At 37.1% G+C, this 21,428-nt stretch overlaps 4 protein-coding genes across 4 annotated transcripts; 1 reads left to right on the forward strand and 3 right to left on the reverse strand.

The window, feature by feature from the left end:
* The first annotated feature begins 747 nt into the window (after nucleotides 1–747).
* LOC141657730 (uncharacterized) lies at nucleotides 748–10,806 on the forward strand. Its single transcript, XM_074465064.1, has 15 exons — nucleotides 748–1,113; nucleotides 2,012–2,242; nucleotides 2,893–3,207; nucleotides 3,728–3,835; nucleotides 4,259–4,448; nucleotides 4,960–5,222; nucleotides 6,464–6,596; nucleotides 7,376–7,440; nucleotides 8,170–8,418; nucleotides 8,510–8,586; nucleotides 8,995–9,086; nucleotides 9,607–9,689; nucleotides 9,787–9,858; nucleotides 10,395–10,520; nucleotides 10,611–10,806. The coding sequence occupies exons 1-15, from the start codon at nucleotides 988–990 to the stop codon at nucleotides 10,650–10,652; spliced, it is 2,172 nt and encodes a 723-aa protein (XP_074321165.1). The 5' UTR covers nucleotides 748–987; the 3' UTR covers nucleotides 10,653–10,806.
* A 220-nt stretch (nucleotides 10,807–11,026) lies between these two features.
* LOC141657732 (putative 4-hydroxy-4-methyl-2-oxoglutarate aldolase 2) lies at nucleotides 11,027–12,986 on the reverse strand. Its single transcript, XM_074465065.1, has 2 exons — nucleotides 12,902–12,986; nucleotides 11,027–11,804 (listed from the first exon to the last, which is right to left on the reverse strand). The coding sequence occupies exon 2, from the start codon at nucleotides 11,789–11,791 to the stop codon at nucleotides 11,291–11,293; it is 501 nt and encodes a 166-aa protein (XP_074321166.1). The 5' UTR covers nucleotides 11,792–11,804; nucleotides 12,902–12,986; the 3' UTR covers nucleotides 11,027–11,290.
* A 285-nt stretch (nucleotides 12,987–13,271) lies between these two features.
* Nucleotides 13,272–14,004, reverse strand: LOC141657728 (putative 4-hydroxy-4-methyl-2-oxoglutarate aldolase 2). The gene has a single exon (XM_074465062.1). The coding sequence runs from the start codon at nucleotides 14,002–14,004 to the stop codon at nucleotides 13,504–13,506; it is 501 nt and encodes a 166-aa protein (XP_074321163.1). The 3' UTR covers nucleotides 13,272–13,503.
* A 785-nt stretch (nucleotides 14,005–14,789) lies between these two features.
* LOC141657727 (isopentenyl-diphosphate Delta-isomerase I-like) lies at nucleotides 14,790–19,531 on the reverse strand. Its single transcript, XM_074465061.1, has 6 exons — nucleotides 19,184–19,531; nucleotides 18,127–18,182; nucleotides 17,420–17,511; nucleotides 16,638–16,740; nucleotides 16,059–16,196; nucleotides 14,790–15,323 (listed from the first exon to the last, which is right to left on the reverse strand). The coding sequence occupies exons 1-6, from the start codon at nucleotides 19,423–19,425 to the stop codon at nucleotides 15,070–15,072; spliced, it is 885 nt and encodes a 294-aa protein (XP_074321162.1). The 5' UTR covers nucleotides 19,426–19,531; the 3' UTR covers nucleotides 14,790–15,069.
* Nucleotides 19,532–21,428: the final 1,897 nt, after the last annotated feature.

Here is a 21,428-nt window from a genome sequence, read left to right on the forward strand (position 1 = left end):
TGCAGGAGAGGCCGAGAGGAACGATTAAGACCAAAGGAGAATCCAACTCAAGACATCATTCAACAAGCCACGGGTGGTAACTATACTTGCTCTGGAATTACACCCGGAACACTTTCAACTCAAGAATTGAAAAATCACATGATTTAAAACACATGGTTTGTTTGATTGCCATAAATTTTTGAAAATGTAGGAATTGAAACTTGCCACAAACTTTTAATTTCTACAAGAAGTTGATTACCTACTGCCTCATTGTTCATTGCAAGTAGAGATGAAAATGGGCAAGCGGGCAGTTGTCCCGATACTCTCCAGCACTACCCATGGACCATTTTAGTACGACACAGGATTGACACGGCTCATCACGGTACGATACCTCATGGGCCATGAGCGGTGCCTGAGCCGAAGTTTGAGAAAAAAGACCGTGTCTAGCGTAGGCACGACACAATCCAGTTGGGCACACTTAAAAAGTCAAAATAGAAAGAAATAAGGGTAATGGGGAGGAATTGCTTAGGCACTCTCAAGCACTGCACGACACAACATGGCATGCCATGGGTCGCAGGCCGTGCCTGAGACCGCCATTTACATTTCACTGGCATGACACAACACGAATCTCACATTAGCGTGGTCGTGCCATTTTCTTCTCTTAGCACAATGGACCGCCAAGCATAACCCAACACAACCCACTCCCATCTCTAATGGTAAGTTTCTATAAAATTCCGATAAATTACCCAAAAATTAAATCAGTAAAATGACCTCTCCAAAGTCCAAACACACGTTTCAAGTCAAGAACTCGGCATAAACCTCAGAAACCAATAGGGAGGGAATCTAATTCGCAAAAAATTGGGGAAAAAAAATCATTAACGCACAAAATCAACTCCCACACCAAAAACAACCTCGATCCACAGTAAAATTTCACAAAACAAAAAAAAGGGTTTAAATCAAACAAACAAAATCCCCAAAAAAAAAGAGAGGTTTCAGTGAGAAAGAAAAATGGTGCAAAGAAAAGGGAGTAAAGCTACTGAAGATGAAGAACTTACACATGTTCCTTTACAAGCTATTCTTTTGGCTGACAGTTTTGCCATTAAATTTCGACCCATTACTCTTGAACGTCCAAAGGTTGATTCTTTTTCTATATAGTTCATTAATTTTTGGTAATTGGTTTAATTTATGGGTTTTTGTTAGATGGGTGATTTGTTGGTGTTTGATTTGGGTTGTATGGAAATTACCCAGAAAAGAAAGGAACTTTTTTTACCTATGTATGTGTTGTTTTTGTTTCATTGCTTAATTGTGGTAAAAAAAAAAGGGGAAATTTTGATGCATAATACCATGTTTTGATGTTGTTTGGGGTGATTTTGATCAGTAATAATTCCGAGCCGGCCTCTTCGTGTTGCTAACACTAGGGTAAGGTGACCCCCCTTTGCATCGCAATTTGAGGGAGCCATTGGGGTAATGTTATTGTTGTTGGGTTAAAAGGAGTTTTTTTGTACCATGCAATTCTGTTGTTTGCCCGAATAGGTTTGTTGTTTTATGCTGATTGATGGAGAATACTCATATAAGAGGGGAACTTCTGTCGATAGTATGGCATTGATGTTGATGGTGACATTTAGGAAGTTAAAACATGCAATGGGTATGGGTGGACTGTGGAAGGCGGTGTGCTTGAGCCGTGGAAGCAAAGTTTGATTAGAGGTTAGGGTGGGAGGGAGATGTATGCAGCTGTATGATCTTAACCCCTACAAGCTCTACGACAACAAACAGGCCATTCTTTGTAAGAAAGGCAATTGACTTGCTGTGGCTTATAAAAAGTACAGCAACAATTAAACTAGTCTGATGCTGTTAACTTTGCATGTATAACAACTTTTGCTGGTATCGTACATCCTTATGATTCCCATGTGAGAGTATACTTGTTCTTCCAGGGTTTAATACTTTAAGTAAAATAGATTTTTTGTTTGGATTGTCGTAAAGCTGTTTTTTTGTGTCTTAAGACTTGCACTTATGAATTTTGCTGCTGTTAAAGGTACTCTTACCACTTGTTGGCATTCCTATGATTGAATATTCCTTGGCGTGGCTTGAATCTGCTGGTATCGAAGAAGTTTTTGTATTTTGTTGTGCCCACTCAAAGCACGTGATCCATTACTTGGAGAGTTCTCAATGGTATAAGCATCCCAACATCACAGTCACTGCTATTGAATCACATAATTCCGTTAGCGCTGGAGATGCCTTGCGCTTGATATATGAACGCAATGTGGTATGCACTAGTTTTTCTCTTTTATACAGTTCTGTCTTTTGCTTTTCCTAATCAATATAATCATAACTTGAAACATTGGTTATGTGTATACTTCTTATAATCTGAAAGTCATTGTTGGTGTTGGTTTACCTTCTGAAATGTCCAGCACGACAATATGCTAAGGCCTTTCACTCAAGGCCATAGTCTCAAGTACTCTCAACTTGGCACTTTCTGTGCTTCTCATATGAACTGCTTTAGCATGAGAATGGTCACTGTCTATGTCCTAGGAATATGTGAAGTTGAAGAAGACATCTGAAAATTTTCTGTTCATTTTAATTGTCTACTATCTGTATCTATCTTATATTTTAGTGGAAGCCTGTTATGCGGCAATACTGCTTTTTCGACTCTGTCAAGAGACTGTCCTAATAGCTAAAGCCTAGCTTCTTCACTAATATGTAGAAACCTGTTGTCTCTTTTGACTTTTTTTTGAATGTTTCTATTGTTAGTCACTGACCACTGTTTAGGAGAAGAGATACTTGATTAAATTGTAGGATTTCAGATGTATTAATATTATTTATCTTTGGCATGTAGTTTATGCAATATTAGTATATTTCAATATTTATTTACATGTCCGGTTGAGTTTTAACAATGTCATCGTTCTTGTTTCTTAGATTCATGGAGACTTTGTCCTCATTAATGGGGACACTGTTTGCAACATGTCACTTGCAGAGGCTCTTCAAGAACACAAAGATAGAAGGAAGAAAGATACCAACGCTGTGATGACAATGGTCGTTAAGAAGTCAAAGTTATCACCTATTACTCACCAGTCTCGATTAGGCACTGATGAGCTGTTCATGGCAATTGATCCAGATACAAAACAGCTATTATATTATGAGGATAAAGGAGATTTTATCAAAGGGACTATCACTCTTGACAAGACATTGCTGACTGATAGCTCTTCGGTTTCATTGCATAATGACATGCAGGTCCTTTCTCTTTTCACAGACTCAGATATTTCCTGAAATATTATAGGGTTAATGGGTTGATCGCACACTTGAGATCGTCTCATTTATCTAAACTTGGCTTACACAGGCACACACTCATACTGACTGGGTTGGTGGACTATCATGTAAATTCCGTGTTTTAGTTACCTTCAATTACGTGGCCAATTTGACTTCTAATTTTTGTCAACTGTGTTAGATTCGCTACTCAAGTCTTTTGCTGTATTTACTCTGTAATAAATATTGAGGAATCTGATGTAACAATACAAACATTGACTTATTTTAACTGACAAATTCAGTTTTTTAATTGTGTACTTTTTTTTCGTGTTAATCATCCAAGTTCCAATAGTTGGGCCATGTTTACCCTCATTCTTCACTATTTTAATGTATAATGCGTTGTTCAAATTGTCTGTGGTGTGTAGGGGAGGTATCAAAGAAATTAAATTAAGAATCTATATCTGTTATTTGAGCGGAGTTTCTCTAACCTAAGAATTTCTTTACTCAGGATTGCTATGTCGACATATGTGCTCCAGAAGTCCTTAGTCTTTTCACAGACAATTTCGATTATCAGCATCTTCGTCGTCATTTTGTAAAGGGGCTACTTCTCGATGATGTATGTTTCTGTACCAATTATCCTAATTTGCACCTTACTTCAGTTAGCTAACAAGGATTGGATCTTATGCACATATTATAATTACTGTATATTCTGGTTTGCTCTCTGTTGGTTCCACTTGTTTTTTTGTCTTGTAATCTTTTTTTATTTGGAGGGTTTTTATTTAAGATATCAAAGCGTTGTTGTCATGATCTATTATTAAGAAGAAAAGTTAACAATTGATTAATTTTGTGCCTTTTAATTCTAAAAAAAATGCCGGTCCAGTATAATGAATTATAATTATTGTATAATGTTCCTCGATAATGATATGCTTCTTTTTTCCACTGTTTGTTGTTGTCGATTTGGTTAATACAATAGCGCATTTTACATCATATCCAGCATTGAGACGTTCAAATTAATTTGTGCTCACATGTTACCTGTCAGATTATGGGATACAAAATTTACACTCACGAAATTCATTCAAATTACGCTGCGAAAGTAGAGAATTTCAGAAGCTATGATACTATCAGCAAAGACATTATGCAAAGATGGACTTATCCCCTAGTGCCTGATGTCCAGTCCTTTGGAAATTCTGTGATAAAACTTGGAAGACAAGGCACATACCGCGCATCAGGTTAGGCTTGAGAACTACAACTTCTTATACAGTTCTCTCTTTTTGATACAAATTAATTTGTTAACATTCCCTAACTGTAAGATGCCCAGTGGAATGCAGTAGATGCTTTTTCCCCCCAGAGATTACTGTGTCTTATACGCGATGTATGTAACGTGTATGGTTGATTGGTTTTGTCCTTGGGCTACTTCTGTAATCCATACTTGTGCCTTTAAATTCGTATATTTAAAAGGTTTTCGTTGTTTTATGATTTCTTCTGGATTACTGCAAGCTACACATGATGTTTGCAGTCAACTCTTTCCTGGTTTGAACCTTTCCACAGAAAGCTTGGATAGATCGATGAGTACTTGTTTGCTTTTAATTTTTGTTTTTTTGGGCTAGTAAATTTCACGGAATTATCTCAGTTTTCTGCTAGATCTTGGCTAGTGTACATTTTGGTGTATGCTGTGAGTATCATGTTCTTTCCCTTTTATGTAAAGTTATTTCATTTGGTTCTATATGTTCGTCTATCCAGATATAGGACAATCGAGCAATGCAGAAATTGGTCCTTTTACCCTTATTGGCAAGGGAAGCACTATTGGAAGCAATAGTAGAATCTCAAATTCGATTATTGGTGAAAAGTGCAAGATTGGTTCCAATGTTTCGATCGAGGGTTCGTATATCTGGGATAATGTCACGATTGAAGATGGATGTACTTTAAAACATGCAATTGTGTGCGATGGAGTGTTGATGAAAGCTGAAGCAGTTTTGGAGCCTGGTGTTATCTTGTCGTTCAAGGTATGAATTTAGTTGTTTATAACTTTATTTACTCTGTCAGTGATCTGTACCTGTATGAAAGCGAAATTTATGATATGGAATCAATAATTTTTGAATTTGTTGGTGGTATAAAAATAACTACGATTCGGTGATCATTTTCCTATTATTTTCAATTCTTTTGGAGAATGAAGAGTAATTTGATCGATCCCTAGGTTGTACTTTTTTTTTCATTAATGAAAGAGTCATACAACATGAACAATAGAGATCAAATCTAGCAAATAGATAACAGTTTTGATCAAATAAAAATCACAAGATAACAACACCAATATCGTTGTAGAATGAAATTTGACACTTCTGTGTACCCTCCTATACACAGTCGTTTGATACAACCTTCCACAAGGGGTCTTCCGATCTGAGGCAGTGTTGAAATAGAATTAAATCTGACTTAACAGACTAGAGCCTAGATGTGACAACTGTCTAGAAAAAACAGAATGAAGATTTTATTTTGATACATAATTAAATACTACGTATAAAATTATATTATAAGTGCTGTTTCTTCTTTTCTTGTCTTCATGGGAATAGTTTTTTCAGTATTTAATGAACCCGGCTTTTTATGTCCTTGCATTCTGAGTCACCTCCGCTGGTCAACTCGTTTTGGTCAGATATAGTTGCAATCGACTGGTAACGTAACAAGTGGTTGAGTATCTAGTCTTGCATGACCTCCTTTAATGGCACTCTAAATCTGTTGCAAATGAGTTATGCTCGAGCGCGTAACTTTTCTGATTTCCCTTTTTTTGAGAGGTGGAGCCCGTGGAGGAGGGAATTTTTAATCCTAGCCTACTCTTTGTATATTACTATTATAATTGGCCCTTTCAGATGGTGCACTGAATCTTGTATGGAGATGGTTTAAGTGAGACCAACCCAAATATTTGTTTATTCCCCATTTAGTTATATACTTTCCCGCTTTTAGTTATGGCTATAATGGGTTAGTCTCATATAAGTTTTGTGTAGATATTGAACACGATTGCATTTTTGGGATTAAGGCTCTGTTGTAGTTGTTGTTGTATTGAACACGATTGCATTGTTGGTCTCGGTCTCTCTTTTGTTCTACCATTAGGTCTAGACTTAACATTAACTGTTATTCCTTAAATCAGTTAATTCGTCTGTCAATTCTATGTCTGTGTGAAACACTCAGAGTTGTGCCAAATTACCTGCTACTTCAAAAGATTTCAGCAATTAATGCAACCATTTATAATATGCAGGTCGTTATTGGGGAGCATTTTGTGGTCCCTGCTTACTCGAAAGTGTCATTGTATGAACAGCCAACTGTTGAAGACAGTGACGAGGAGTTAGAGTCTGCAATTAGCAGCAGTGCAATGATGGCAGATTCATCTTGTATGTGCTACTTTTCAAACTCATCACGCTTTCATTTTTTTTCTTCTTGGTGCTTCTCATGTCTTAGAACCCGTTTTTTTACTTCTTAGTATTGGCTTATTGTTCAAAAGTTTCTTCACATAATGAAAAGCAAATGGGGCTTATTGACAAAAAAGGGGGGTTTTTAATTCTTTTTTGAATTGTGTAGTGCACTTGTACATGCCTTACACTTGCATCATTACCCACATTTTCTTACCATTCGTGTCACCAATTAAAAAAGCCATGTATGTCTCTTGCTATTGACACTTGTAGAGGAAGTGCAGTCTCTTAAGCCATGCTGCCTTACCCTTAAATAGTCTGAGTAGTAGTAGAGCATGCTTTTTATGTCCATTCTCAGAAATCGCACTAAAGAAGAAAAGGGAACGTGTTTAGGGTAGGAGTAGTTATTGAAGTGGGGTAAATAGAACAATCAAAGGTAAAACTAATGATGGGGAGGCAAGTGGATGGACCCAGTAATTTGATTTTCTCTCTTTCACTTGAGTTTTTCTTTTGGAATTGGTTGACATGACCTGTGTCCAACGTCCATGAATTATCTATATAAAAGTTGCCTTTACCTCCCTCATCGCTAGTGATCCAATTTTTCTCTAAGTTGCTCATTCAAAAGTAAATTGTCATCTATCCATCATTCATGATTTTTAGCTTTTAATAAGGATGTTCGACGTAATTGGATATAAGCTTCTTGCTTGTTTCCTTGTGGAGTTGCCCGTTCACATTTATTGCTGTGCTATTTTTCTATGCAGCAATTGGTGCTGCAACGGGTTTGTCAGATGACGAGCTGATAGCCAAAGCCAGCGAAGCTTCCGAGGTAGTTGCTTATTGCTAACATTGCATTAGTTGAGTTACACTGCCCTGTATTCTGCATTTCTGTCCTTACAAGTTTGTGTGTATTGGGACTAGTGCACATTGTTTAGCTGCCATGAGAAATGTGCTGAAGTGCCCTTAAAAGCCTATCTTCTCGTGAACATTTGCACTTGTCTGTTTGAGTGGGATTCAGATAATTTTTGTAATGACTAAAAGTATATGTTCATTTCTCGAATCTAGCTTCAAATTTCTGGACTTTCTGGAGTGAGCACCTTTAGTGATCATTTCTCATTTGGCAGTTCACCTAAATGAGATTTGAATCAACTTAACATTTAATTTATTCATACATGATTCCCATTTAGTGCTCCATATTTCCAATGGAGCCAAAGACTCATTACTCTTTGGTTCTGGATTATGATGGAGTAAAGCAAAATGGCTTACTAAAGTGGCTGCGCTTCTTTCTCTTGTGAAGTAGCAGTCCTTCGATGCAGTTCTCGACGCAATTTTCATCTTGGGTCATTCGGAAACAGCCTCTTTGTGTTTCTAACACAAGGGTAAGGCTGCGTACATCCGACCCCCCCTTACCTCGCAATTTGCGGGAGCCATTGAGGCACGGGGGTAATGTTGTTGTATACATGATTCCCATTTAAGGCGATTGTTGAAAATCTTATTATTTCTTCAAAATTTTCAATGGGATTGTGTCTGACTTGTTTCTTTTTCTTTCATCTGCAAGGTGGGTATTGGTGGCGTCGGTTATATTTGGTCCACCTATGAAGGAGGGCGAGAAGAAGAATGGAGGCATTCAGTTGCACCGATACCTGATGACAAGCTTGCTGAAATCTTGCAAGCTGCAGAATATGACTTGGATAAGTCTCTTTTAAATGATGGTCTCCTCCCTCCTTCTGGAGAATTGGTATCGGCTAGTAATGATTCCGAAGTCCACGATTCCGAAGAACCCATGGATGACTACTTTGAGAAAGAGGTTATTGACATTTTAGGTGTAAATTTTTATGCACCTGTTTCTATATCATCCTTTTCCTCTTTAGGCTGATCTTTTTGCTATTTGGTTGAAGGTGGAAGCAACTTTCCAGAGAGCTGTGCTTGAAAATATCAAAGAAGACAATGTGATTTTAGAAGTGAACTCACTGAGGTAGATTTTTCTCCCGCCACAATGTCAAATCATTTTTGTCGATACCCCCTCTATATGTGAAGGGTAGGCCTGAGTCATGCCTTCCGAGGGGGTTGTGTGATACTTCTCGATCCGTGGATACAGATTCAATAACTCCCCCTATCCCTGCCAATAGCTTAGCTTTGCTTTGGGATAGGTTATTAATGTAATTGTAATTACTTGTAAGCGTGTTAAAGAACTCTACATTCAATCCCAACTTCCCAACCACGCAAAATACACTCAAAGAGGAGACATAAACTATTGGTTGGCATGTATTAAAATAGAATACGTAAAAAATTGCCCGTGATTTGGGAGCATTCAACAAAATATGAAGTTCCGTGGAAGGGTTGCTTGGCGAAGTATCAACATTAATTTATTCTCTTTTTGCAGATTGTCTTACAATATGGCTGCTGCAGACTGCGCTGGTGCAATATTCTATTCGATGATGAAGTTGGCTGCAGAAACACCATATAATTCCAATGGTGAGTTCCGAGGACTTTTGAATCACTCGTCTTATTTGTGTTTGAATTTAATCAAGTCTTGTCTTGCTTTGTTTAATAGAAGTATAGAACATTCAGATTCAGATTAGCATCAGCATGTAATGTAACTGTACAATATCTACCCATAAGATGCCCCGTTCTTGATATTGTACATCTTACTAGACCATGTGAATGTTGTATTAGGGGTTTTGTTTGGATTATGAAAGAAAGGAGCGAGGGGAATGGAACTGTGTATGTTTCCTACCCTTTTGCCAGTAGAGGACCTTTTAATTTACCTTGTAAGAGAGTAGATATTTTTATTTCCACCCGCTCGATTTCCCTCCAACCCAATAAGGGGTAGGAGTCTTGTTAATGTCCAGTTCGGATTTCCACTGAATTCGTAAGTTTACTTTTCTTGATCAGTTCTCAGAAGCTCAGCTATGGCCCTAGCATTACAGCTTCGTGACTCGTGAGGCTACTATTAATTTGTGGGCAACTTACTGACGGAAGTAATTTTTTTCAGCTGAACTTAGCAAAAATGTGGCGAAAGTGATTAGAACTTGGAAAAAGCTTTTGAAGTACTACTTGCCTTCCATAGACGAGCAGGTGTATATCCCGCTGGATTTCACAACATAAATGCATTTGCATCCATCTTCTGTTCACAAATCTGATATTGGTTGCTATTTGCTTTTTAAAATTGCAGATTGAAGTGATACTAAAGTATGAGGAAATGTGCCTCGAGTCAGTGAAGGCGTTCTTTCCTCTGTTTTCTCAGGTACGTCTGACTGCGATCTCTGTCTTCCTCTTAGGAAAAAGCTTGGACTGTGTGCTATAATGCTACTATGTCATACTTCCTTTGATCCACCCAATTCTATTCATTTGCTCGAGACTTGACATGATGATTTAGGAAAAGCAAAAAAAAAAAATAGGGCTTTGAATACATCTTTACTGTATTAACCCTCGACTTGCCCAATCTTCAATCAATTAGTCTCATTGTAGACGGGTATATTTGTCTAAAGATGTAGACGAGTCAAATATGTCACCACTTTCATAATGAGACAACCCCCACCATCCCACTTGTTGTTTGTCTTATTATGAAAATGGTGACATATTTGACCCGTCTACAACTTTAGACGGATAGTGTTCGTCTAAATTGAGATTTTGTGATCTTCAATTCCCACCAGAATCAATGCCTCAAAACACCACTCACTACCGTCATCCACATCTATGTTTGATAAGAAAAAATGTGAGAGATTCTCTCTTCTATTTCATGCGTTTTTTTCCCGGTAAACAATTTATGTCGATTTGTAGGTTCTCCATCTTTTATATTCGGAGGATATTATCCAAGAAGAAGCAATACTGTCTTGGGAATCGGAGAAACAGGGGGCAGATGAAGCCGACAGAGTCTTGTTGAAACAGGCAGAAACATTCATTGAGGTAATAATTCTTTCGTTACTTCTCTTTATCATTGATTACTGATCCAGTTTTAAAGATTATTTCTGATGCTTTTTTCTCGTTTCATCGCAGTGGCTTAAAAATGCATCAGAAGAGGAGTCAGACGAAGAATGAGTTCTGCCGCCTAACTGTCAATATTATTGTCAATTTTGGAATGAGTTTTGTGACATTTTTGTAACGTTTCAGTATACAGTACACGATACTCTTATCTTAAATAACTAATAGTTAAACCATGAGGAAGCAATGTCCTGTGATATTGCTAAGAAAATTTTGCAGTGCTTATCGAGTCAGTAAATGATGCTTATGCTCAGTATTTCAATGTTACAGCTCTCTGTCAACGAGAGTGAGGAATAGACGTGTAAAAATCAGTTCCGAGCTTGTAACATCTACTACCCTTCATAGACTTATATTGCAATATACTCAAATTCGATTTTCATATAGATTCTTGCCAAATTGTGAATTGACAGTAGGGAAGTACCAGTACATGCTGATGAATGCTGATCGATCCAACACAAAAATTTATTTGAGACAAATCCGTGTGGTACAAATTACAAACCCGTAAACCATATACTTGAATAAGAAATATGGAGCACTTAAGATTAGGTTGATCTAAAATGTGAGACCGTCTAATATAAGATTAATCGTTGATTCGAAGAGGCTTGCACAAACACATTTGCAACTTGAAATAGATCATTTTTCAGATACAGTAGGATGGAATAGCTACTGGTTGATTGAAACATGGTACGTCAATATCAGACGGATAGTTCAGTTCGAGAAACGAGAATTCCGTCAGTATCAGCATAAAGCCATTCACCGTCGCTAATTCGGGTACCACCGATGGTGATTGGGACGTGTTTCTCCCCGATTCCTTTCTTGTTGGCTTTCATAGGATGTGGGGCCAAAGCTCGTACTCCAATGTCGCAACTATTAATCTCGTCGACATCCCTAACACACCCATTCACGACTATTCCCGACCACCCATTATTTTGAGCTTGCTGCACCGGGTTACCTCCTAGAATGGCACATCGCAAGCTCCCTCCACCATCGACCACCAAAACCCTACCGTTGCCTTTCTCCTCTAGGAATTCACGGACAAGAACATTGTCTTCAAATACCTTGAGGGTGACCACAGGCCCACAGAAAACTTGGCGTCGGCCATATATCTGAAAGATCGGTTGGAGAGCCCGCAATTCGCCACCTTGGATCATTTGTGGATTTGCATCACAAACTTCAGCAGTTGCCACCAGAGCCATGTTGATGAAGGTCCTGCAAGACGAAAGGGAACCGAGTCCAATTACCTTAGAAAACATCGAGTCCAATTACCTTAGAAAACATCTACATTACATTTTTAACACATTACAATGCCTCTGTATAACTTTTCTTCTTTGCATTCGATAGTCTCAGAATAATCAGACTAATCTTAATATATGAATGAAAGATCAAATCTATGAAAATGCAAGATTGCATATCTTGAACTGTAACTGCTATGAAGGGCGCGACCAGTTTATTGAGATATTATGTGTTATTCCATCAAATCGAAGTCTAAATTAGTAGCATCATCTCGTAATACTAATGAATCCTTTGCTATGACTTGTATCTAGATAAATCAATCCCCTTCATATCGACATAAACTTATGTCAAAGGAATCCATCATACATTACCAGACGAACAAACGACAGCAGAAACAATCACAATCTATACTACAATATCCGATTCAAGTTAAAGCAGATGATGAGAATAAAATGGAACTCTTAATTACCCCAAAAGATATATTTTGAAGAATTCAAATAGTGCAATCCTAAATAACTTCAATGTGCTGCTACATTTCACTAATTTTTCCTATTTACAGTAATCCATCAACTAAATTTTGCTAAAGAATGAAACTTTATCAATCATTACATCAAATAATCACATCCCAATTTGCCAATTATTCAAGATGTAGTTTCCTTAATCAAATATTCTAATAATCCCAAATAAACAGTTTGTATGTACAGGCAGTACAGCATACAACAGTCCTAAACGATAACAATAAATGAGATGCATAAGCTATCATAGTCTTTGTACGACGTATAACGATCTTATAATACAGTATGACAAAAAAACTACAAGATGACATAAACTATCCAGATACAGATAACAAGTTGATCACAGTCACAGAAAATTTAACTATGCACAGTAAACAAACATTCACCTGAAAAATGTACAGAAAACCCAGTATAATAATTCAATAAATATGACAATTATAATTAAATTTGAGATTAAAAAACCAAAGAATCAAAAGGGATTTAACCATAATGGGCATACATTAATACAAAATTATAGAAAAAATGAAATGAAATGAAATATGGATCAGGTTTGATCACCTGTTCAACAAATCAAAGCCCAAAGCTTCAAATTTTCTTAAAAAGAAAATCAAAGATAATAAAGAGAAAAGAGAGAAAATGAGTGAAAGTTATGATCTTGCAAATGGGTATTAATCAATCAATTGATCTGTCTGACAGAGAATCTCTTTTTCTTTTTATTTTATCCTTTGCATTTTATTGGACAATATGATGTCGGCTTTACTTTTATTTTTCTTTATTTTTTTTCTAATTAGAATATACGTCAGCGACACCGAACATTAACCGACTTTTTAAAAATCTGTATTACTATAAGATTTAAGAATTGAGTCGCACTAATCTTGTTTAAGAAATGAGAGTTTGTGTCACTTATAAGTTGTAACTGTTGCAAGTCTATCAACCAACTTTAATCGATGTTGAGTATCCCGTTCTTTTAAATTGATAATCACATGATACTAAGCATCTTACAAGTTACAATCTCAATCAAGAACACAAAAATTACACGGTTAATTAAGATGTTTTCTTTCGATACATGGTAGTATATGCCTTCACCAAAGAACTGTTCATAATAGGAGAAACGCGTGTAATAAACACGTTTATATATTCTTTAAAATTACGGGTTAAAATCAAACCGATAATTCTAATCTAGAAATCAAAATCCCATCACTATCAGCATATAACCATTCACCATCACAAATCCTAGTTCCACCAACATTAATCCCTACTTGCATTTCCCCATTTCCTTTCCTTTTGGCTTTCATAGGATGTGAACCTAATGCCCTAACACCAATATCACATTCATTGATTTCATCTACATCTCTTACACAACCATTTACTACTATCCCTGCCCACCCATTGTTTTGAGCTTGTTGCACTGTGTTCCCTCCCAATATCGCGCATCTTCGACTACCTCCTCCGTCTACAACCAGAACGCTTCCATTGCCCTTTTTCTCTAGGAATTCTCGGATTAGTAGATTGTCCTCGAATACCTTTACGGTTATGATTGGTCCCCAGAATGCTTGACGTCGGCCATATATTTGAAAGATTGGCTCGAGAGCTCGTAATTCGCCTGTCTCGATTAGTTGAGTGTTGAAGTCACAGATCTCGGTTGTTGCTACTAATGCCATGTTGAATGCCTGTAGTAAAAAAGTTAAGAGTTATAATGAAAGTTGTATATAAAACACACGTAAGACTGTCTATATCTGACCCCCTTACTTCGCCATAGTACAAAGATATTGAGGAACTATTTAATACAAGATTTATTGCCACCACCACCACAACAACAATCGTGCTAAAGGGGGCAAATATACGCCCTTTAAGGCCGCTAACACTGGTTCTAAAGAGGTTAAATATACGAAGTCTCATCACTATTTAGTATAGATAGATGTTTCCAAGCAGTTCTTCGGCTTGTAACATCACAGAAAAATTAGTATATACATAGATGTTATTTCCAAGCGATTCGGACATCAACAAACAGCAGAGTAGTAGACAAAATACAAGATTATCGTAGAATCATATAACGCGAAACTTCAAATTATATTACCTGTGTAGTGCTATCAGCCTTCTTCTCCCTGCAATCAGATAATGAGTTGCAGCAAAATCAGTGGAAAACATGATTATTTATAGTGTTAGTATAAGTCTTTATTTACTTTGGTTCTGTGAAGTTTCCTTGGTCTAACAAAAGAATCAGCTACTGCCTTGCCAAGATGGCATACCAGTCAACAACTGTCACTGATTGTTTCCTGGAAGCCATGTATAAAGTTGCCTTTTTTGACTCAGAAAGCATGTAAACATGATATATTATTGAATGAGAAGGTATCATACTAAATTAGTATGAGACGGTCTCCTACAATAATATGAAATGCTGTGGCCGAGAATTGACCCGACTGACTTCCAAAAAAGTACATGCAATATTCTGAACCATTTTGCTTTATTTCTCATATTTGAATGCTACAAAATATTAATTCCGCTGAAAATGGAGTCGACATGTTGGAATGTGACCCATCTTATCTACCAAAACAACACAAACGACTTTTACTGAGATCGTAAGATCGAGAATAGAGTTCACACCCATAATTATAACACCAGTAACTTCGGACACAGCTGAGAAAAATTGCATTCAACAAGCAGCTTTTCCTACAAGACATGTGCAAGCAAAGAATGCAAGGGCAGTGTAACGTACAATCTTCGCCCTAACTTAGCTTGTGGATCATTTTCATATCAACAGCTTCCTTTAGGGTGCCATTTTCGACATGATCCCACCATTTGTACATGAAGTTATCCACCACTAGTCGGAACCAGGGAGACAGCTTAACACCATCCTCACCAGCATCAGCTTTACGGCAAATCTCCTTGAGTTCTTCTCGGTTCACGTACTTGATATCAACAACTTCATCCGGGTTAGGGTTGAGAGACACATCTCTCACAGTGAATAGTAGGTAGTCAACTGCAACATAGTCCAAAGCGGTGTTGATATGAGAATATATACACGTTCAGAACTTGGAGAAAAAATATAGACGGAAGATGAACAATTGACAGTTAGCCTATAGAAGAAGAAAGTATGTATAAAATATACAAAAGTTTATTCTAAAATGTTTGCACCTTTCAGGGGGGGGGGGCAAGGGTTTGAGTCCGACGCAATTAGCACTTTCTGACAATTTAGAATCTACTGTATCTTTTATGAGCTTCACCTTAAGGAAGATTTTCTATCCTGTAATATATTAGGTACGAGTGTCTGACACACGATCACATTTGGTAAGAACCAAAGAACATGATGGTAACACTCTGATTCATGAATCATGATACATTGACATAGTATCTGTGTTGGACTCTTCATATTGCCATGCGTACTCGTGTCGAGCACGCGACATTTGAATGCGGGTATGACACTTGAACACTTAATTTTAAGTCAAAAAATTGAGGCATTTTCATAAAATAGCAGATTATGATAATTAGACCCACACACGTGTCTGATACTTCTAACTCAGCCTGAGTAACATCGACACTAGCAGCTAGTAATTTGAAGCCTGTAAGGCTGTCAGCTGAAGTAATCCCAGCAAACGAGTTGTGAAAATCTCTAAGGACATTCGTTTGCCTGATAAGTTCAGGGAAAAAAAATACACTCAACATGATGAGAAGCATACGAATATCAGATAGATAAAAAGGGAATAAAGAATAATACGTTCATGCTCTCCCCACTTTCCATCAGATGGCGCTTTGTACAATATACGACCAAGCGGAGTGAACTGATCAACTGGTACATCCTCAGCCTGAATACCCAGCTCGTCTAGAAGCTTCCTTTGTGCAGCATTCCTCACACCTAATAATGAAGTTTGAGTCACATCCAGTTTCATGAAATATTTAATTTACCTTGTTGAGTGAAGGGATTTGGAGGAAAAGAGAGGGAAATTGCCTTGCGTGGTTATTAAATAGTTTTGGAGGGAAAAAGAAAGGCAATTCAAAATCCCTCCACACAGGAATGTTTTCGAAGGAAAAGAGAAGGGAGGGGGAAAGGGACACGGAGGCAGAGTGGCAGGAGTGAGTTTCCCTCCAATTTTTTTTGACATTGGAAGGATTTGATTTGTCTTCCGAGGGGGAAGGAGAGCGGAAGGTCAAGAAGGGGAATGCACATGTATCATTTTCCTTCCAAAAATTTCTAGTTAGAGAGGAATTTTAGTTTTCTTTGCACCCTTTTCCTCCAGATACTTTCATCCAAACAAAGGTTAAATTGTATTCAGGACTTGAGATCAAGTCGAAGTACCAAGGTCGTCCTCTAGGATCAGCTCACATTCACGATACAAGGGGTGACTGCAACAGGTATTGGTCCAGACCAGGGGAAAAGTTACCTTTGTTGCCGAACGTTGCTGTGTTTATAAAGGATAGAAAATTGTTAGTTTCAAGAAAAATGTTCCACATCACAGAAATCAGAACTATCAAGACATCCACTTCGAAAACAGGTGAAGCCCTAAATAACAGTACTTATCCCTGATTCTCTTCTCAGGATAATGTTACAGTTTCTAATCATTTCGTAACACACTTTGTGCTTTTTTTTTTATGTAGTAGATAGTCGTCCCGGTTACGGTTGTGGGTCACATAGAAACGACTTCCCTTTTATAGTAGGAGAAATGCTGCGGACATCCGAGCCACTTGCTTTTCTTAGCGAGGGAGCCTCAAGCGAGGGCCTCTTTATAGGCGCTGAGGTAAAGATAATGATTCAGAACTCAAATCTCGAGTTCCAGTAAAGTTTAATTGCCATAGCAATCAATAAGTCAAGTAAAATTAGAAAAGGAGACAAGGAGGAAAGTTGCTTTGACATCCATTACTTTGATCAAGTGAAATAATTGATTAAGTGAGATCAACTGATCAAATTTAGCTACTAATTTATCAAAGGCATTATCTATAGAAAAAATGTCAGATTGTCAGCTAATTTATTTGATGTGCCGTGGACAAATACTTTTCGATCCTTTTCTTTCTCTAGACAAACATCAAACCTATGTACTAGAATACCATTCAATTTCAGAATGTAGCAAGTAGATAACATACCTGAAGCAATAATTCATATTTCGAGTTAAACAGGAATACACTGAAAGCTCTGTGAAGCGCCTTTCCTGCATCGATGTTCTCCATCAAGTGACCTATTACGATGCATGTAAAATTCAATACATAAGCTGAAAGTCTAAATAAAAGCATAAACATAACAAGACTTCATCGTCAAAAAGAAATCACCAGCATAATCTAAATCTCCACAATAAACATACACGAGTAACTCAATGTCCATATTATGTCTAACAGAAGATGGGTATTTTCATACTTTTCTTTTAATTACAGATTTACCAATTTACGTACTTGATTGACATATGGCACTGCTTTTATCTATGTGGGTAAACTAGGACAGTTCAACAGCTTCTCAAAATCAGTCAAAACCAGGGTTTCCACCAGGATACCTCATGATTTTATATTCCACCGAGAGAAAGCCGGAATACAAGCCCCTCCGAGATATACATCAACTTGCATGAAATCTTTGGTAGTCTTCATTCTTCAATCTTCACGCATCAAGCATAAATCTTTTTTTTTTTTTTTTGACTTTTTGGGTTTGAAATGCCACTTTTCAGTAGAACTAGGGGTTCAGAAGGAATATATAGCATAGTGTTTCTACAGCTTGTACTCGATTGTAACACGCTATGAAACTGATTGACGACTTCCATCAATAGTCAAGACACTAATATAAACAGAGCAGTAGAAACACTCACAGTTGTACTTTGTATCATGACCAACAACGTTATCGCTCTCATCAACCAAGATACACCTGCAAAATATCAGGCAGGTGTGAAAAAACAGAATACTGTGGGACAGAAGCGTCGAGGAACCTTTCATAGCACGTCAAAACCAATTGCAAAACGCTGGAAGCCTTTGAAAGGATTTTGAATCCAGCTTGAAAAGACATAGTAGAAAAATAAGACGAGTGATCTGTTACATCTAGTAAGTATACACACAATCAATGACATATATAATGCAAACAATCCTATACACAACTAAAGCAAACTAAAATTGTCATGAATCTCGAAAAGTCGCCAAGCTTAAAGAGGGGTGTCCATGAACTTCTCATAGCTCACTAGATTCATGGCTATGATGACATTAAGCTCGTACATGAACTTCTTGATAATGTGAGTGCTTCACTGAACAAACTTCACAACAGCCGTATGATCTTTCAAACAACTAGCAAAAGCAAATCATCACACTGAAGTTATCTATACAACAATGTGAAATTGTAACAACAAAGAAATGTACAGCAATTATCTATCTTTTTTTTTATTATAAATCTTTCTCTTCTATCAAATACTCATAACAACAACCAGCAACCTAAGTGAACCAACCTTGATCATCACATCACTTTGACATTAGAACATAGCTAAACCAAAATAAACGAATAAGTCTCTCGAGATACCGTCTTAAATAAGATATTGTCACAGGTGAGACAACACATAAAATACATTAAAAATTACTGTAATAAAAGAAAAACAAAAAGTTGAAACAGAAAAAAAGTAACTAACTCATATCGTGAGACTGTCTCATATAAGAATTAGCGTAAATAAACAACATACAAAGATCAACAATAATTCAGTAACATCAACCATGAAATTACAAACTAACCACTATAAAAACAACAAACTTCAATCAATAATCAATCCGAATTAAACCTTATCAACACAAAGTAACCAAAACCCAGAAAACTCATAATCAAAAAACAAACAAACAAATCACCAAATAATAAAAAAATTAAAACTTCATGAACAAAATTTTACTCACTCATCATCAAACATGAGTTTTCTCTGTACAGCATCCATTGTAGAATCAACAGCAGCTATGTTACTCATTGCAGAGGTGATAAAATATCCAACATTTAATGCAGAAGAAGATTTGGAAGAAAAAGTGCGCGTTTTGGGGATGAAATGAAGGGAATTCGAGGGTTTTTTAAAGAGATTGAATGATGGAGGTTTATTAGAATTACTGTATGCAGTGATTGATATAGATTTAAGACTAATTGCCATTGTTTTCTGTAATTACTGCCTACTTTAAGATAGTAGAATTATGAATTATGAATTATGAATTATGAATTATGGATTTGCTCTAAATCATGGAATGATGACGGTATTTATTGGGTTGGGTAATTCGTAATTGTGTTTGGCATGTGAATTACGAAATGATGGTACATGAAAATGCATACAGACAAGAATGTAATGTAATACGGAGTATCTTACTACACAAAATCTCATTATAGACGGTACGTATCCGTCTATAACTAAAGACGGGTCAAATACAATACCACATTTCTAATAGGACAAGCAACAAGTGGGGTGGTGGGGACAAAAAATGTTACCACTTTCAAGCTATTTGACCCGTCTTTAGTTATAGACGGATATATCCGTCTATAACAAGACTAGCTAATGTTACTATCAAAGTTGACATGATTCTCTCCTAACTTACCCCTTTACCAAACAACATGTTTGTTTAGGTCTTTGGAATTCATGGAACAAAATTTATAATACTAGATTTAATGGAGCTGAACTGAAATTAATGGAGTTGAGCTGAACGGGATGAACTAAGCTGAACTAAAATTAGGGTTAATTTGGATAGGATGGAGCTGAACTGAATAAAATCGAACTGGATTAAATGAACCTGAATTTAACCGAAATGAGCCCCGATTAAGCCTTGAAACACAAGGCCTAAGTCGGGTTCTTAGAGAGAGGTTAAATACTTAATTGATTCTACTTTTAGCTTTCTAACTTTGAAATTTCATTCTCGCATCACATTTCGTCTCGTTTCAAACTTCATACATACAAGTAAAATTGTTCACCAGTCCAAGATCGAACCAGATTAAATCAAAATTGGATAAGACCATAACCTAAATGGTAATTATAAACCGGCGAAATAAACGAGTCAATCTAATCCAACCCGTCTCACATGTCGTTATACTCAAGGCATGTTTCACCCCCAACCCGATCATGAACCAGATCGGGCCCAAGTCTCATTTTCTCGACCTAACCTCCTAGAACACGCTAAAAAATTCACTCAAACATGTACATTAACCACTTTATCTTTCTCGTTCCAACACCATAATTTCCTGAAATAATGAGAGTAGACATAAGGATCTCAACAATCCCGAAAAAGACAAATCAACTAAAATCAATTCTAGTAAGGAAGAAATCTGATGGGAGAAATTTAGAAACGGTTTCCTAAAGCTAAATTTTGACGAGTCGAGAATAAAAGGCAATAAAACTGCTTTATGATATTGTATAAGAGATCATAATGGTAATGTCATTTTGTTAGGAGCAAAAAAGTGCGGATCCAATAGTACTCTTGTTGCGGAAACTTTCGCTTTAAAAGAAGGCATTTCAGCAATTAAATTCTTAGGAATCTCAAAGCTAATTGTGGAGGGTGATAATTTCTGTGTTATTAACTCAATCTGTAGTACTTGGCAAATCCCTTAGGAAATCTCTAGTATTATCAAGGGTGTAAATTTAGACCTTTATTGTTTCGATGAAGTGATAATTAAACATTACTTTCGTGAAGCCAACAAGGTTGCTGATTTTATGTCTTCTATTGGACATTCATGTCCAACTCTTTCGAGGTGGTTTGAAAACCGGTGGCTTCAACTTACATCACTCATTCGAAAAGATGAGATAGGTTGGTTCTATCCCATATGAACAATCTAAATTTCTTACCTAAAAAAAATCCTAATTTTCTCTCATTCCAATTCTACCTTTCAATGTCTTATCTCCATGTCCTCAACCACTCATACTGCCACCATTCCGCCCAGACCACCCCTCCTCCACCTAACCATTCCACCAACCCCCGTATGCGCACTCGTCGCCATAGTTGTCTAATCATTCCTCTGTCCCACCCTCTTAGACCTGCTGCTTAGACTCGTTCCCATTTGCCCACTCGCCTAGACTCACCGCCACCTTCCCCTACCCTACCATAACCCCCTTCCCTCGCATTTGCATGCCCCATTGCCAGCAGCACACCTTCAGCTCACGACAAACTAGCCCGC

Source organism: Silene latifolia, chromosome 5 (assembly GCF_048544455.1).
Source record: "Silene latifolia isolate original U9 population chromosome 5, ASM4854445v1, whole genome shotgun sequence".
Taxonomy (NCBI): domain Eukaryota; kingdom Viridiplantae; phylum Streptophyta; class Magnoliopsida; order Caryophyllales; family Caryophyllaceae; genus Silene; species Silene latifolia.